We start from the raw sequence: 17818 nt of genomic DNA, 5'->3' as shown, positions 1-17818 counted from the left end.
GAGGAGTAGACCAACGGAAAGATTTTATATGGGAATGGACATGTTTTTTTGCGATGCTGTGAGGTACAAGTAGAGCTTTGAAACATCTAAAATTCTTACTCAGTCCTCTTAAACTAAGCACTTCTTCGGATTCTTCTGATTTTGGTTTTCTTAGTACAACAAAAGAGCGAAAATTTTAATTACCTCAAACATTTGGGAGAGTAAGTAATACTTTAACTAGGTGTTGAGCATGTCGGTGATTTTTGTATTTTTTAAATGCTCTATCTTCATTTTGATATTTTACACAATATTTCATTTTAATTTTATCTTTTAATTACAACACTACCAAGAGAGAGAGAAAAAAAGTCACATAGATTAATTTCATTAACATAAACTAGATGTCGGGCGGGCTACATTTGTTAAACAATCATTCTCGCCTCCAATTCACAACCAAAAAGGGCAATTTTCAATCCATAAAATAAAATACGAGAATTAGTCACTTTGTTTTTCTCTCTTCCCACGAGAGCAACTTTTCTCGATTCATCTTGAACTACAAACACTCACACCAGCCTATAATCGATCATTGGATGCAAATAGATTGCAAATTATATTTCACACTTTAACTCACCCATTCATTACATATCAACATGCTTTAACACTCATCTTCATTTGTCACTATATGGATCCGCCTTTAACACACGACCTTCTATTTTAATACTATATAAACCTCAACTAAACCCAAAATTTTATGAGTACTTATTACAAAAAGAGAATTTTAATATCCATTCATACAACATACTCTAACAAGTATGACTTAATTGGTCAAATTCAAATTGCAATATTCTACAAAATAAACAAGACGACAAAAAAGAACATAATGAAGAAAAGGAGCAAGTTGAAACATGAAGTAAAATGTAAACCATCTATTTTTGTCACAATTGTTTCTTACAATGGCATCAAAGTGAGGTGTGAAGGCTTGGAAACTTATGCTCCATCACGTGAACTGTCAGCGGGGCTTCTCAATTGCAATTCTTGCAACCACCCTTGCGCGGCTACGCCCCAATGCTATGGCCCTATGATTGACAGCGCAGATTGTTATTTGCTGATGGGTCAACTACAAATCATTATAATGGTCGATTTTCAGTACAAACAAACATAAATTCTTGTTCAATAATGTCTTCCACATAATGTTTGGCATTTGGCAATAATAATTGTCAATTTTCCAAAGCTTCTACCGCCACTGTAATTGGGTCAAATTGGAGAAGATGATGCTGCACTGATCGACTGAAAATGTTCGAAACGATGGGTTTGTGGGGCTCTCTGTTTCCTTCAGAGCTGTAAGGATTCTGAGTTGCAGAGCGCTGGAGAGAAGCTCTCAGTCGCAACCCCATTCATGTCAGAAACTCGTTTTGAAAAATGGCGCATAGCGACAACTTCAAATCTCAGACCCACCTCTCTCGGTTTCTCTCTCTCTTTCTCTACTCTTTCGGCCCAGACCATCTGGTGGACATTAATAATGAACTTTGTTTGTTCTCGAAATGTTGACAAAACTGTATTGTTCATTCGCTGCAGGAGTTCGAGTTTTCATTTTTTCTGCTGTGGTTCTGTTTTAAAGAACTGATTGGGTTTTGAATTTTAGGTCGAAGCGGAGGAGAAACGAGGGTGAAGTTTGAAATTGAATCGCCTTTTTCGGCGGTGATTAGTTTGCTTTACTGTTTTTGCATCGTTTAGCGTGTTTGACGTCTGGAAACAAAAAGTAGTAGGGAAAAGGAAGAAGTTCAAGGATTAGTCAAAAAGTGATTAGCAACCATGATCTGAAGTAAACGAACGCCAGGTGTTTGTTTAAATGCCTAAGCGACATTTTTTTCTTTCTTTCTTTTTTTTTTTTTACAGTATTCTTGTTCTTAATGCTGTACAGTGTTTTTACTCATAACGCCCATTCGATTCAATCTGACAGGTGGGAATATCACGTGCTGTTCATTCCATCAGCGGCCGCTCCACTGTTTGAAAGGCACTTGGAATAAAATTAATAGGTGAGATTGTTGGTGCTTTTTTAGTAATTTGTGAAGCTTAACCCATACTTTATGACAAAAAATCATTAATTGGTTTAGCTGTTTGACGAAAATATTTTTGCACCAAACTCAAACTCAATATTTTATTTTTTCTCGGATATCATCAACCGAGTGGTATTGGCTTCTGACTGTATGTAGAGAATAGGATATACAGTTTCTGCCTTCTGGGTAACTTTAATAAATTATAAAGTCACGAACTTTTTCATCAAAAGATTAAAGAGCAACCGAACCCGGCAAACTTCAAACCAGTGGAGAGAGAGTAGACTGAGAGAATCCATAGGCATCTGCGACACTGCCAGGCACCTGTGCCCCTACAGATACAAGGTCCATTCCAACATAGACAAAGGACCTTTCTGCACTAATAATGTCATCATACACAAAAAAAGAGAGAAGAATAGGAAAAGCCCATGTCAATGTAAGCAGCAGATGATTCAGATCTCAGACTCGAAAACCATCACATGCTTTGCACTGGATGAGCTCGAACGAAGAAGGATCAATTGCTTTAGGCTAAGAATCCAAAAAAGGAGACTGGGGAAGAGTGGAAGTTCTCCCGGTGGTGGGTTTCCATTTCAAAATCTCGTCTAGATTCTGAGTTTTAGTATTTTTTTTCTTCTAAGGAATAAATCCAAAAATCTGCACTCGTCTTGCTCGTGTCGCCCATTTCATCTTCTTTCTTGTTTCCCGCACTATTGTCTTGTTATTCGTTGTCATCCATCAAACGTTACTGTTTGCCCCTAATTTTTGTATTACCGAGCTTCTATTCCTCCATCTTCTTCCCACTGGTTCATTGCAGAACTTGTACAGGGCGTTTCCCATATGGTAAAACGAAGGTCTTTTTTTCCAGTCTAGTTTACTCGAAAATTAAATCCGAGTTCTAATACAACTCAACACACCCTTTTTGCCTGACATTTGTATTTCCAAGTCAATCACTCCGTAGGGTGGCTTGAATTTGTTCATGAATGAACTCGAACCATTTACAGATATTATTTTGTAATTTCATTTCTAGCGCAAACCCACGGGGGAGAAGAATAATTACCTGAGAAAGTGAATCTCCCATCGCATTATCAGCAAAGATCATCAAAGTTCTCAGCCCATTCTGGAAAAATGCTGTGCGCTTGCTCAGGAGAGCAATTTAAGTTCGAAGAGCCACCACAGTCACCAGAGTCACTTGCAACGAGGGATTTCTCGGCCAGTTGCCTTTCCTCGAGAACTGGAGACTGGGATTCAAAATTTGAAGATTCTCAAGTAGATGAAGTTGAATCCACTTTAAGAGAAGCCCTCTCATTAAACTACGAGGTGCGTTTATTTCTCTATTAAAATCTCCGTGACCAGATAAGCTCTTTATTTTCTTGTTTTCTCTGGCTCCATCTTCTTATGAGATACCATTCAATTCACTGTCTAATTAGGAAGCCAGAGCTTTGCTGGGGAGGCTTGAATATCAAAGAGGAAATTTTGATGCTGCCCTTCAGGTATTTCAAGGTATAGACATTAGATCTTTAATGCCAAGAATGATAAAGGCAATCGCTGAAAAGAGTAGGGAGGAAAAACCTCGTCCTAAAGGAGACGGTGCACCCCCTAGTGGTGTAATGTCCATGCATTCTGTTAGTCTGCTTCTTGAAGCAATTTTACTCAAGGCAAAATCACTGGAGGAACTTGGCAGATATATAGGTAAATTTTCTTGCTCATTTTTCCTACTATAGTTTTATTTGATTTTGATGGCAATGTTCTGTAACCACCTTACGTCATGATTGGTTATAATAGATATTAGAGTTTCCCTTGTATATCAATCTGCTGTGCTATTGATCATAATTCTTTCCTGTTCATCAGAGTCTGCCAAAGAGTGCAGGATAATTCTTGATACGGTGGAATCAGCTCTACCCAACGGAATGCCTGAGTGCTTTGGTGAAGACTGCAAATTGCAGGAAATGCTTCAAAAAGCTTTGGAACTACTACCTGCTTTGTGGACTAAGGGAGGCCATCTCGATGAGGCCGTAAACGCCTATCGCCGGGCTCTTGTTAAACCATGGAATTTAGATCCAAATAAGTTGGCTGCCATACAGAAAGAATTGGTTGGCACATTACTTTATGGAGGTGTTGAAGCAAGCCTTCCGCTTAAGTTCCATGTATTCGGTCCAAGAACACCTAAAAATAATGTGGAAGAAGCAATCCTTTTGTTGTTAATACTCATGAGGAAAGTGGTGATGCAGGAAATAAACTGGGATCCAGAGATTATGAATCATCTGACTTATGCGCTTTCTATCACTAGACAATTTGAATTACTCGCTGAGCATGTGGAGCAGATCCTTCCTGGAATATTTAGTCGAGCTGAGAGGTGGTACTTTCTTGCTCTTTGTTACAATGCAGCAGGACAGAATGAAGCAGCTTTGAACCTTGTAAGGAAAGTTTGCGGTTTCTCTGAAGTAAAGAACAAACCCCATTTTCATTCTTTTTTGTTGCTTGCAAAATTGTGTTCAGAGGACACAAAATATGCAAGTGCTGGAATTGAAATTGCTCGTAGAATGATCGATATGGCCTGTGAAGAAAGTAAACACTTCACTTCTGAAGCCCACAAATATTTAGGTGTTTGCTATGGGAATTCAGCTAGAGCTTCTGTATCAGATTCTGAAAGAATTCTTTTCCAAAGTGAGTCATTGAACTCCCTAAGAGTTTCTTCTCTCAGTGGGAGGCATGACCCAGAAGTAATGTTCAATATTAGCTTGGAAAATGCTGTACAGAGAAATCTTGATGTTGCCTTCTACAGCGCAATGAGATACTCAAATATGGTGGCTGACGGTTCTGGAAGAGGGTGGAAGCTTTTGACGCTCATATTTTCAGCTGAGCAGCGATTCAAGGATGCCGAAACCATAGTTGATTTTGCTTTGGATGAAGCTGAGAGGACGGATCAATTAGATTTTCTTCGACTGAAAGCTGTACTCAAAATTGCTCAGGAGCAACCAAAGCAAGCAATAGAAACCTACAGAATCTTGCTGGCTCTAATTCAAGCACGTGGAGAACTTCAGCTTCAGGCTAAGAACTTTGACCAATCGAAAGACTTGGAGCTAGAGGTTTCCCCGCCTCTATATTGCTTCTATATTATGCTTGCACTCACTCCATGATACAGATAGTCATGCCCTGACGAACTTTCCTTTTACCATTTGCCACTTCAGGAAGAGATCAACAGCTTCTCAAACTTTAATTTCTTTTGCAGGCAACGAAAGAATGTAACTTGGAATGCGCAGCCTGGCAGGATTTGGCTGCCATATATGCAAAACTTGCTTCCTGGGCGGATGCAGAAATTTGTCTGAATAAAGCCAAATCATTAGATGTTCATTGCCCCAGAGGTTGGCATACAACAGGTAAAGCTTTTTTTTTTTTGCCTTTGTAACCATCTTAAATGTATCTTCAGTAATGAAATGGTTGGCAAGGCTACCAAGTTAAATATCCATGTCAGTATATAGTCGATGTTTGCTTACGTCGGATTTGACTGGAATGGTTGCAGGCAAGTATTTTGAAGCTCGATCATTACACAAGGAAGCCCTTGTTTCATTCTCAGTCTCTCTGTCAATCGATCCTGATTATGTTCCGAGTATCATCTCAACAGCAGAAGTGTTAATGAAATGCGGTAACCAATCGCTTCCGATTGCACGCAGCTTGCTGATGAATGCTGTAAGATTGGATCCTACCAGCCATGAAGCATGGTTCAACCTTGGAGTGCTGTCCAAAATGGAAGGTCTATTGCTACAAGCTGCAGATTTTTTTCAAGCTGCACATGAACTCCAGCTTTCTGCTCCTCCTCAGAGTTTCGTCTAAAAGAATATTTCTTTCGCCTTCGGAGTGGAAGAGTGCCAAGTCAGAATACTGAAGGCATTGGTTGTGTCACCAGTATATTCCATCAATCTTCATTCCTTCAGCATTCTTGATCTCACATAATTACAAAGCTGAAGGAAAGTTGGACCAAACCATCACTTGCAAGATTTTAGGCTAGAGAAATAGTTCCAAATTCTGCAAGTACAAATCAACTGATTTTGTATAGTTGAATCAAGGATTTAGTAGCGTATCAAGTAAATAGCATATTTTTGCAGTATTTTTCTTCCTAACAAGATCCAAAAAATAGCATGAACTTCATTCATCACCAGAATAGGAAATTGAAACGAGCAAGTAGTCAAGGATTGTAGCGAATTTCATGTTCTGTTACGTTCCATCTATAACTAAACATGATTATCATGCTCGCAGCTTGTATGCTAATTGATGAAGCATTGTTTGTTAAGCAAACCAAAAGATAAAAGTTGTTGGATGCGAATCTGTGATGTTTGAACCATGAGAGTCAAAGAACCAAAATGACTGGCAATGACTGCTCATCAGTCAAACCACCTGATTTGTCAAAGGAAACACCAGTCATTTACCAGTCTGGTGAACCCACCAAGGCCTGATTTCTGATAGCAACAGGTAACCTGTAGTTAGGAAAACTAGACAACATCCAAAATTATCAAAATTGACTCGCAATCTAAAAATTTGGAATCTTGTTACCGAGCTCAGCAAGCTTCAATCCTTGGTTGGGACTTGAGATGATTGCAGGATTTTGAACCAACGAACCACTCTCAAGTCTGATCAGATAACGTGTAAATGCCAACGATATCAACAGCAAGTTCGAACAAAGAAAAAACAAACCATTTTGAGCTTAACATATTCTCCATCCTGATACAAGATGATCCTTATCTAAAAGATTAAGTAGCATCTTGTTAGAAAAAAGAAAAAAGTTCTGAGACTTTTATTTATGTGAGAGTTTATTTTCGGGCATAATGCCTTAGTTGATAATCATCAGAGACCAGTTTTCTTCAAGAGAGTGAAACAAGGGAGTTGGTCCAGGAAAAGTTTCTGTACAGTAACTGCATATATATGATATGTAAATATAGAGATGACAAGTTAGAGTAAAATTTACATGGAAGATAAGTGTCAAAGAATACAAGTTTGCACACTTATTGTTTTCCTTGATTCATGAATAACAAATACAAGAGTGCAGTTTCTTCCAAGAACTTCTGCCTTGGAGACTTGGGGGTATAGACAAGTTGCTTGGCACAACAGGAGCACAGGAAAGCGGCCTATATAATCTTCCTTTCATTAACACTGCACGATTAAAATTTGCTTCTTAGTTTGGAATTGAACGAGATTCATCATATTGTAATGCTAGGGGAAATAGAAGTCAAAATTACATGAAGTAGAGATTATAACAATTTTACATTTATTCTTGTAAATGAGGTATTGAGATAAAGAAAATATAGGACTTCCATTCTGGCATAGGTCTTAGTATTACGAACTTCACTAATCTGACAATGATAGACATAGCTGCCAGAAAATTCACTTACAGCAAAAAAGATATGAAGCCAACAAGAGAGCACGACCTCAACCCATACTCCACTGCATCCACAACAACAAGAAGAAAGTTTTAAATTCACTTGCTATGTTATCCATAGTTTGCAAACAAGGTCTATCATTGACACGCTCCGATAATTTGCGTCTAAAGTGAAAAAACTTATCCGGTGGATGTATAATGGGATTGATTAAGCTATGTCACCAACCACAGTACATAAAATAAATATAATCGACCCTATTTAATATACTGTTAATAAACAAACAACAAGAACAACTGGTATTTGAATGACCTTAAGAACTGGTTCTCCTCTGTTAGTGTTGGCAGATTGCTTTGCATTTGCTGCCATCTGAGCACGTGCAGCTCTTCCTGCAGCAGACTTTTCAAATTCTTCTTGCCTGCAAATATTTATATCACTTATTTTATTAAAAAACAGGGATGAAAGTTCCTAATTTGATATTCGAACTTCTTCTAAAAAATTATCCAGAACAGAAGTGCTTCAATAGTACATGAATAGGCAACTAATGCATGCCAAAGTGAATTTTAGGGACAAAATTGGTGGGAGCAACCAACTCGTCTCAAATTTGAGTACGCCAAGCTTCTTTATCCTGCTTTCTTCCACTCGTTTACTCAGAATTTTGTTTCAAGCAAAAAAAGTTAGCTCTACTAACCTGAACATATTTTTGTTTTTTGTTTTTTCTTTAATATTAGTCTAATTTCAAAAACAAAAAATAAGATTTTGAAAGCCACATTTTTATAGTTTCTGAAATTTGAACGAGACTTGAATAAATGGTTTCACAATTTCATTTTCATATACAGTTTCATGTTTTGCGACAAAAGATCAATAAATCATTTCCCTGCGGAACTGTTACACCCCAGACCTAAATAATTAACGCTGATATGACAGAAGAACACAACGATCAAGGAAAGCCCTAACCAACATGATAAGCTTAAGCTGTTCTAATTGAAAAAGAATTGTCCAGAAATCCAGAAATTCTGAATGAAAGTTAAAGGTGAGGGGAAAGAACTTGCCTTCTCTGAGCGGCTTCAGCAGCTTTGGCGCGAGCTTCGACGGAGGACAATCTTTCTTCCTCTTGTCTCTGTTGCTTTTGGCCTTCGTCGAGGCAACCTAAGCATTGCCCCATCGCTTGCGCTCGCCGACGCCAGCGTTTTGGGTTTCCCCCAAAAGTCCCGATTCGGTATTTTCACCATCGATTTTGACTTTCTTGGAATTCGTATTTTTATTCGACGGTCAGGATCACGTTACACACCTGTAACGTCATCTGACGCCGCCACGTCATTTCCCGCTGCCACCTTGATACGACGCCGTATTGATGGAGTCTGGAACGGCGTCGTGTAAGTTATCGTTCTTCTTCTCGTCGTTCGTGAGTTCGTCTCGAAGTCGAAACCCTAATTTAGTAACAGTTAAAGCTCTGTGAGGAGAGAGGACCGAGAATGATGGTCAAGCCGTTGGAATCGCTTCCTCCTATGGAAATGTTGGAAATGGAGAGTGGACTTACGCTCGTGCCGCGCCTGAAACTCAATTTCACAGTGTATCCGTCGAGCCCTTCGGTGAGTAAATCCCTTGATGAGTGGAAGTTGAAGCGAGCTCTCATTGACTTTCTCAAGTCTTCGCTTTCGGTTCCAGTTATTGTCCCTGAGGAGGACTTGGTGATCAAACGTATTAAAAAACTTAAGACACGCAAGCGCGAAGATCCACTTGCTCGTGGCACTCTCTTCGTACGGGATCTTAGGTTTTTGAGAAATGCTTGGAAGAAATATGAGGAGGAAGAAGAGGAAGTGACGGTGTTGGAGAAGAAGTTTTTGGATTGGAGACGATACCTGGTTGACAAATTGGATGGGATTGAGCTGAATCTTGAGGGGTTCAAGTTCAAACTCGCTGTCGTTATACCGGAATCTGATAATTTTGAGGGAATGAAGAAAGCTTGGGAGGATTTTTATGCATTTGGGAATCGTGGTAAGCGATTTTCAGTGTATCTTAATTTGTTTCTGGTGTTTTGGCATTGAGCTTTGGTCTGTAATTGTCCTGAAGGTGCCTCAGGATATTCGAGAAGTGGGAGCCATGGACCTGATACCATTATCTTGAGAGGTACACCATCAAGGTGGTTCGCTGAGCCTCGGGTTTCGTCCAAGCCCTCCATGTTGGTTACACACACCATCTTTTCCACGTTTGGAAGGATAAGGTTTGCGATTGTTTTGTCTCTGATTAAACATCTGCTTATTTCTTCTTCGAGCTCTTTCCCTTTTATTTTTGCATGTCATGTTTGGTTTATTCATAATCTTCATCTTTTCTTTTTGATCTTTTATACTACCTTACGGTATAGTATTGAGGTCAATTCAATGAACTAGTTCATTGATTGCTGGCTCCGTATAATTGTAGGAACCCAGAGGTCATCTGATTTAGCTTGTTCTAATACGTGTAGGTGTGGTATAGTGGATGCATTGCGTTCCAGCATTTGAAGTTGACGACTTTAGTTTTAGTTACATATTGTTCTTCTGTTGCTTGGTTTCATTATCATTCATCATCATCACGTTTTCCCCTTTAATATACTCTTTATAGGAACCTGAATATTGCTGTGGATGATGATTTTGGTAAGGATGGCAATGAGGATGGAGAAGGCATAATTTCAGGTCTACACTGTAAAATAACAGTTCAGTTTGAGAAACACAGGGACTTCTATAATGCTCTAAAGGTGTTGTCTGGTCGCTCCTTGCAGAAGGTTGGAAATTACTTCTCTACAAAGGATGTATTTTATAATCAAGTCATTCGGAGTTGCTTGGCTAATTTTCCTGTCATATCTCGTAGCCTCTTGCCCCTGATACCTTTGGCAGGTAGCCAGCCATAGAATTGAAAGATCACTCTTATCCAATGTATAATGACAAATCACAACTGATTCCTTACTGTAAGATGGCGATAATTTATATCATTATACTAGTTAAAACGGTTAAGGTAGTACAGGTAGTATGATGGTAAGATGTAACGTTGTCATTGGTAGAAGTCTGATATTACATACCCTCTCACACATACAGAAACAAAGGAATTTCATTGATGATTGAAGTTACAAAGGATTCTGATATATTTAGAATCCTTTCTGTGTCTGCATGATGAGTTTTATTTAACTTCCTTTCGGGTTGAGGCTCTCTCCCCCTGTTTTGTAAGAAATTGATTTCTTTTACAGATATACCAAAATAAAAAAAGGATATATGCAGAAAGAGAAAATCTTTGGGTGTTCTCACAATAGACTAGATATACTTCTTATTACTAACTCTAATTGCCTATTGTAGCAAGGATCTCGTCTCTGGGCTGATTACGAGGTTACCTGGGACAAGGATGGTTTTACCCAATACTCAAGAAATCAGACACAGGGTGATGGCAGCAGAATGCAGGAAATGGCCGGAGGACAATATAAGAATGAAGCCTTAAGACGTCATCGGTACTCAGGCTCCATTCCTGATGATTCACGGCGAAAGAGGTTCAAGGTTAGTGATCAGCTAGTGAATCAATTTGCAACAAAAAAAAAATTATGGTAGTTAGAGAAACTTTGATTTGTTTTTCCATTTGTATTCTATCAAAAATATTCCTTAATGATTATTATAAATCAACCTCTCGAAAATTGATATATTTCTCCCCATACCAGGAATAGGAGAAGTGAACTCTGTAGATTTCCTCAGTGTAAGCTTGAAGTTTGCTTCTGGCATTACTTGGAGTAGCTCCTCTTGCAGGCGTAAATGGTTTTCTGCAATTCGTAATGACAATCTGACTTCTGTTTCTCACACAAAAATCTACAATGTAATGCTCTCTCCTCGCATTGCAGGATGATTTGTTGCATCATATTTGTCCTAATATCTTCTTTCTTTCTGCCACAGGCCCACATATATCTCCAGTCCCTTGGCCTGAGATAATCTTGTATAAATGTTTAAGAAAATGGCTGGAGCAAGTAACATATTTCTCAGAGAGGAGACATGAAAACTTTGTTTTACCAGGACCTGAGATCTTTTCTTATATAGTCTGTTTAGTTTGCAAGACCTTTTAATTATTTGTTCCTTTCTTGGAGGATCTGGCAGCAAATCTTTTACACTTAATCCTAAGTAATTATGATATGAAATATGATTAACAATCCACGTTCAATAATGGTAAGATGTGATTGAATAACAATTATGACTTAAATGGGTTGCCTGAGAACAGCAAGCAAAAGAGGAAACCGTGATTTATTCAAAACTATGATGGCTACTTAGGACCAGTTCTCTGACTTTGAGTCGCAAACACCTGCAGTTATGATACACTCTTGTTCGCATGTGCGGTGTGTTGCAAAGTACAAACTAAAGTTTACATTACAAAATGTAGGTGAGAAAGGGCATTTGTTGCAGACCAAGTGAAGTATTTAGGGCACTGGGTGAGCTGTAGCATTATTAGCTTTGGATTTGCATTTTTTTGGTGTATAATATTGATAGGAGGATGATGGGTCGTTATTGGTTTGTGATATTATTTTAACAGCTTTAATGTCGAGCCTTACAAATGAAGAAAGTGTCACTGTAATGATGAAGAAAGGAAGCTTTTCGAAGTTGGGAAGCAGGCAGGCCACCAGCTGAGCTTTTCAAACTCATGGCCCCTCTGGTTTCACTTCCTTTACAGCAAATGCCATCTCCATTCTTTCTTTCTGTTTTTTCAAGGAAGGAACAGAGCTTGAACATTTGCCTTTTATGACTCCTTTATTTATTTATTTATTTTAATAATATGTAGATGAAATGTCAAATTAAGATTTGATATGCCCAAGAGAGCTTTAAAAAAGGAAAATTTTATATTTTTAACAGTGTTTATACTGAATACTGATCAAATGAGTTAAAAGATCTGTTTGAACTTTGATCATAAATTTGTACCTTTATTTTTGTTGAACTTGTGGGTCGATATGGAAGTTGGGTTTCAATAAAGTATTCTGTTTTAAAAATGAAAAACAGTATTTTAATGAAGAAATTCTTTTTTCAGCTGAACAACTTTTAAGAACATATTTCCATACAGAGATCAGAAATAGAAAGAGGGTTTAGAGTTTGGACATCTACTTCTAAAAATAGATTTTGAACTCTTCACTAAAATTTAAAAGACTTCTGTTTAAGTTTTGCTGTGTCTCGAAACTTTCATAATTTCTCATTCTCTGTCAACTTTGAGAATTCAATTTTTTTTGTATTTCAACAGACCTTTGGTCACTTATTTTCAACTCTAAAAACTAGACTTAAAGATATAACTTAAAACACAAGTCTATATGGTCCCACAATTCTATTAGATAATATCGCATAAATTCAGCCTCACAAATCAAAATGGTTTATTAGTTTAAACATTCAAAAATGGAAAAACCCAAGTATAATTTAAACATTTTTTTCAAAAACATCTCCAATTATTAATCAGTACTAAAACAAATGTATTTTTAACTAGGAAACTCATCAATGAATCCCAAATAAAGCTATTGTCCACGTACCTCTCATCATTCAATTTGAGATTTCTTTCCCTTTAATTTTTTACTGATTTGATCTCAAAGACAGCTACAGGTTGAGGCATTTTATCAAAGAAACAAGTTGTTGGGTCTGCTCCCAAGATCCAACGAAATTGATTGTTTGCTTCCCCACTGACATTAATCCATCTATATATCCTCTGGCTTAACCTCCCCATTCTTCTGAACAAAGCTCACTTCTTCCACTGTAAGCCTCCACAGAGAAGAAGAGATCTTTATTCTTCTGGTGAAGACAACTCCAAAACTATGGCATTTGCAGGCACAACCCAGAAATGTATGGCTTGCGAAAAGACCGTCTATCTCGTCGACAAGTTGACTGCCGATAACCGCATCTACCACAAAGCCTGTTTCAGATGCCACCATTGCAAAGGAACTCTCAAGGTAAAAGCACTGGTTCTTTTTTTTTTTGTCTCTTTTTTGTCTGTGATTGATGAAGGAGATGAAACTTTGAAGCTGAAGTTGTTGATCTGTTTTCAGCTCAGCAACTACAATTCCTTTGAGGGGGTGCTTTATTGCAGGCCGCACTTTGATCAGCTCTTTAAGAGGACTGGAAGTCTTGACAAAAGCTTTGAAGGTACAGATCATAAGCTGTGTTGGACGGATCTGATTCTTCAGTTTTTGTTGTTAATTCTCTGGCTATTATCAAACCATTTCGGTTTCTTTTCGTGTTTCTAGGGACACCCAAGATCGTGAAACCAGAGAAACCGATCGATGGCGAGGTAATTCCATGTTTGCTTGAGCCTGTTACCTGTAGAATTTCTTCTATTTCTCCCATTGATCTTGAAAGTGCATCGACAGAAACCGACAGCAAACAAGGTTGCTAGCATGTTTGGCGGAACTAGAGATAAATGTCTCGGCTGTAATAACACCGTCTATCCGACAGAAAAGGTAACAACAATCTACAGATGTTTTGTTCTTCCTCCTGGATTTCATTTCATATGCTGAATGGGAATATCCAACCTCTGTAAATGGTTTCTGCTTCAAGGTTACGGTGAATGGAACTCCTTACCATAAAAGCTGCTTCAAATGCTGCCATGGAGGATGCACGATCAGCCCTTCGAATTATATTGCTCATGAGGGGCGGCTTTACTGCAAGCACCACCATATCCAGCTGATCAAGGAGAAGGGAAACTTGAGTCAGCTTGAAGGAGACCACGAAAAGATAACAGCAAGGGAGAAAATCAATGGTGGAGAGGTGGCTTCTGAGGCCTGATCTGCAGAATCATCAAGCTTTCTCTTCCCGCTGTTCAGAATCTGCTTTCACCTTCATCAGACAAGATGAAGGGGAACCCTTATCTTTTTTAAGGCTATGTACTAAGAGAAGTACCAGCATCCATAGTGTTTCCTGTTAAAAGTGTGTTTTTAGCCTGCCTGTTTCTTGAATATTCAAATAACATGCTCAAACAGATGACAAGATCTGTTTGATTTTCACCATTTTGCATGTTGAAGAAGAGTGGCATGTTTGTGTGTTTGAATCGTATTCCTGTCAATTCCAATGGATGCTAATAATTATACACATATATTCACCATGTTTATTCTGTATTTTTTTTCATGTAAACGTATTCTAGATTAGGTTCATTCCATAATAATAAGATAGAACAAAGTTGTAGACCTGAAAGTGTAAGAACTCAATATGATTCTCTCAAATCAAAAGAGAAAAAGGGGGACTGAACTCGATAGAATTCCCTCAAATCAGGAAAAAGAAAAAAAAGAGGGTAGGTCCCATTGGGCTATTCGTTTCATTTAGTTGTAAAGTCCTCGTTCTGAAGGATGGGAGTTTATCCTGACATTGGCTACTATCTCTTTTGGCTAATCTCACAGCCCCAACCTTACAACGTTTTAGGTTAGAAAACTTTTTTTTATAATCAAAGAAACAAACAGAGCTTCCATCTAGAAAAATGAAACAGGAATGAATTTTTTTTTTTTTTTTGATCAAAGAAACAAACAGAGCTTCCATCGTGAAAAATGAAACAGGTTAGAAAATTAAGGAAGCATTTGGGAGTGATTTTAACATAATTAAAATCACTTTTGCCATTGCCATTGTCAAAATCACTCCCCTTTCCATTTGATGATCATGTTAAGCAAATTAAAAAATTGATTTTAAGAAAGCTTAAAATCACTTTAAATTGATTAAATATAAGTTAGATAATGATTTTAGAAATCAATTATACTTAAATATCTTTTTTCAAAATCACTCATTCTACCATTACTCCCAAACACACCCTAAATGGGTAGAAAGTAGAAACGTTGTTTTGAGCCCACCATTCAGCCTATATGAAAGAGAAACAAAGAACATTGTATTTGTCGACTTCTGGCATATGAACAATCCATAATCAATCTGTACATTGTACAAAGATTATTCTTGGCCAAAGAATTCATCAGATCACAACAATGTTAGCTAAGAGAAGAAGAATCAATGAATACATTATTCCACGGTATCCAGAATCGAACCATTTTGAGCTATGTGCTTCAGGTCTATAATAAAATTATCCCTAAGGAAACCAAACCCGAAAGTGCCATTACTGTACTCCCAAATTCTCCCCTCCACATTCCGAGGATTTGGAGTACTTCCAGCCAGGTCTGGTAGGACTAGATCATAGCTGGAGTTGACACAAAGAATGCGGGAAATTGTTTTGTTTTCAATTGAAGGAACTAGCTCATCAATGTCATTGGCTGCTAGTGGCCGAACATGTATTCGACAGTCGTGCAAATATTCTTCCACCAGGGAGAATGGAGACTCCAAGAATGTAGGATTTGATGTCCAAAACACGGGAGCATAACTAGAGACTTGTTCGGACGAGTCCCCAACTCTCCGACAGGCAATGCCACCAATATCATCATATACAACAAGGTAGAAATCCATGCTCATATCATCACTAATTCCCTGCAGGAGGAAATAGGAATCCATGCTAAATCATCTCACATAACCAGCTCTTACTTTTGTACCACTCCCAAGAGTAAAATCAATATCAACAGACACAATTAAGCTGTTTTAAGTTCTAACAATTATAAACAATAATATTCATGTTAGTGTTTCATTAACAACTTATTCCAAGTCTACAGAAAACAGAGCATGTTTCCTCAATCAGGTCAGCTAATACGTTAACAAAGATGTAAATCTTATGATGCTGTTACTCAGAAGAAACAAACGTCCAGAACTCAAAAGTGATTACATCAGCTATAGAGAAATGGAAATGTCAATGAACCCACCTACATTTTCTGAAACCAGATGGTTTACGTGTTTCTATACTATTAAATTCTCAGGTTTTTACAGCAGTGTGTTTAATATTTTGTTGTACATCAAGCTAGTTGTAAAAAGCAGCTCTTGGAATCTCAAAAGTTCCCCAAAAAACAAACAGAACTGTTCCAAAAGAATATATAAACACAAGGAGGTAAGAGAGGGAGACCACACCTTCCACAAGCCCTGTAATGGCCGCGATGGTGTGGGCGAGCAATTGACAATTTTAACGAAATGCTCTGGTTCCCACTTCCTCTTTCCTAGCCTTTCCTTCTCCCTCCTCCTCTGCCTCCTTGAGGCTCTATCCCCTCCCGGACTGGTTCTATTCGCAAAATGCTGATAAATTTCTGACATCAACCGGTCCGGTAAGCTTCCCGGAGAGCCAATCTCCACTCCGTTCACGTCGGTTGTGGCGGCCACAGCGTCCTCCGCCCGCAAATTGGCGGAGCTTGAACTCCGGCGGAATCCCTTTTTCCCTTGTTCTGGGGAATTCGGATATGCGAATGTTAGGTTTTCCTCGATAACAAAATGATTTTTCCCCATGAAGCTCACATCGATAGGAACCAGATCGCAATCGGATTCTCCCCAATCCGCGAATTTCCCCGAGAACTCAGAACGGCCATCGGGGTCGATAAAATTCATAACCTGACCTTCTGGAGAGAGGCCCATCCATAAGAAGGGAGATTTAATCACGCTGTAAGTTCCGTTCTTCGACGGAGAAACCCTAGAGCCAGCGAGAAAATCTGGGCCCCATTCGAAGAACACCAACGGCGGGGATGAGACGCCGATCGTCGACGGGCCACTCCGACGCCAAAAACCGATCAAATTCTCCCACTGATGAAGAGTTTTATAGAGTAACCTGTAGGCGATGTTTCCTTTTCCCCAGTTCTTGATCTGAGTCTTGGAACCCCATCTGCGATCGCACATAGTAAACCACAGTTTCCGATCATTTCTGCAGAGAGAGACGAATCTCTTCGATGTGCAGGAGAAAGTCGCAATATCGGAGGGGGAGAGGAAGGAGAGGATGCATAACTGGACATCTTCCGGAAAATCGGTGAAGGAGAAGGAACCCATTTCGTCGAATTCGGAGCTCAGATTCACCATGTTCTCAGTCTTCCTCGTAAAATTCGGTCCTGGATTTTCCCAATGAAATTAGCCAAACAAACAAACTTCGGTGACCAGTTGGAACTTTCCTGTGCTTGAGGATAGAGCAAACCTGAAAAGTGGAAGCTAATTCGAAGATTCCTTCTGGGAGTATGGAATTATTCTCTCAAATCGAAGATGCCTTTGGAGATTGCCACAGGTAACCGACTCAAGCTTTTTCTGTGTGTTCCAAGAGACAGCTCAAATTTTTTTAACAGAGCTTATTATCAATTAACTGCATTTTTCATGGCCAATAAAATAAAATAGATCAATTAGATAAAGATTATAATTTTAATTGCTTTCAATTTAATGCCAAAATATAAGTTGTAAGTTAGATATCCACCCAAATAGAAAAATTACTTAGAGATTTATTGAATTCCAACGTCAAATAGTCCGAGGACTTAACCTTAACCTTGTGGTTAATAGCCACAAGCTCTAAGTCGGAAAACACTATTTCTACCTTGTGTTTCGTTGTTTTGTTCTTTTAATATCT

At 38.5% G+C, this 17818-nt stretch overlaps 5 protein-coding genes across 8 annotated transcripts; 3 read left to right on the top strand and 2 right to left on the bottom strand.

Annotated features, from left to right (window-relative positions):
* The first annotated feature begins 914 nt into the window (after positions 1–914).
* Positions 915–6135, top strand: NPGR1 (no pollen germination related 1). Of its 3 annotated transcripts, none has more exons than XM_022275812.2 (8): positions 915–1439; positions 1619–1813; positions 1937–2012; positions 3058–3347; positions 3458–3719; positions 3879–5116; positions 5260–5407; positions 5551–6135. In XM_022275812.2, exons 4-8 carry the CDS (start codon positions 3156–3158, stop codon positions 5859–5861), a joined length of 2151 nt encoding a protein of 716 aa, XP_022131504.1. In that variant the 5' UTR covers positions 915–1439; positions 1619–1813; positions 1937–2012; positions 3058–3155; the 3' UTR covers positions 5862–6135. The 3 variants fall into 3 exon arrangements, with proteins under 3 accessions (XP_022131504.1, XP_087983409.1, XP_022131505.1); XM_088127283.1 differs by having other exon boundaries at positions 1552–1813; XM_022275813.2 differs by lacking the exons at positions 915–1439; positions 1619–1813; positions 1937–2012 and adding an exon at positions 2037–2607.
* A 773-nt stretch (positions 6136–6908) lies between these two features.
* LOC111004688 (uncharacterized) lies at positions 6909–8820 on the bottom strand. Its single transcript, XM_022275819.2, has 4 exons — positions 8452–8820; positions 7712–7817; positions 7415–7466; positions 6909–7175 (listed from the first exon to the last, which is right to left on the bottom strand). The coding sequence occupies exons 1-3, from the start codon at positions 8562–8564 to the stop codon at positions 7452–7454; spliced, it is 234 nt and encodes a 77-aa protein (XP_022131511.1). The 5' UTR covers positions 8565–8820; the 3' UTR covers positions 6909–7175; positions 7415–7451.
* Positions 8815–11572, top strand: ZCW7. Of its 2 annotated transcripts, XM_022275818.2 has the most exons (6): positions 8815–9397; positions 9473–9623; positions 10001–10160; positions 10726–10920; positions 11079–11230; positions 11308–11572. In XM_022275818.2, exons 1-5 carry the CDS (start codon positions 8875–8877, stop codon positions 11082–11084), a joined length of 1035 nt encoding a protein of 344 aa, XP_022131510.1. In that variant the 5' UTR covers positions 8815–8874; the 3' UTR covers positions 11085–11230; positions 11308–11572. The 2 variants fall into 2 exon arrangements, with proteins under 2 accessions (XP_022131510.1, XP_087983411.1); XM_088127285.1 differs by lacking the exons at positions 11079–11230; positions 11308–11572 and having other exon boundaries at positions 10001–10272; positions 10726–10887.
* Positions 11573–12879: 1307 nt separating this feature from the next.
* On the top strand, positions 12880–14473 carry LOC111004606 (LIM domain-containing protein WLIM1). Its single transcript, XM_022275671.2, has 5 exons — positions 12880–13325; positions 13422–13518; positions 13620–13663; positions 13743–13832; positions 13930–14473. The coding sequence occupies exons 1-5, from the start codon at positions 13191–13193 to the stop codon at positions 14155–14157; spliced, it is 594 nt and encodes a 197-aa protein (XP_022131363.1). The 5' UTR covers positions 12880–13190; the 3' UTR covers positions 14158–14473.
* Positions 14474–15219: 746 nt separating this feature from the next.
* LOC111004638 (F-box family protein) lies at positions 15220–17536 on the bottom strand. Its single transcript, XM_022275731.2, has 3 exons — positions 17399–17536; positions 16357–17315; positions 15220–15828 (listed from the first exon to the last, which is right to left on the bottom strand). The coding sequence occupies exons 2-3, from the start codon at positions 17284–17286 to the stop codon at positions 15370–15372; spliced, it is 1389 nt and encodes a 462-aa protein (XP_022131423.1). The 5' UTR covers positions 17287–17315; positions 17399–17536; the 3' UTR covers positions 15220–15369.
* Between the last annotated feature and the right edge of the window lie 282 nt (positions 17537–17818).

This window comes from Momordica charantia, assembly GCF_013281855.1.
Source record: "Momordica charantia cultivar OHB3-1 chromosome 8 unlocalized genomic scaffold, Mcharantia_2.0 BLBB01000008.1, whole genome shotgun sequence".
NCBI lineage: Eukaryota > Viridiplantae > Streptophyta > Magnoliopsida > Cucurbitales > Cucurbitaceae > Momordica > Momordica charantia.
Note: the sequence above shows the minus strand (reverse complement) of the source record. Positions and strands in the feature narration are given on the sequence as shown.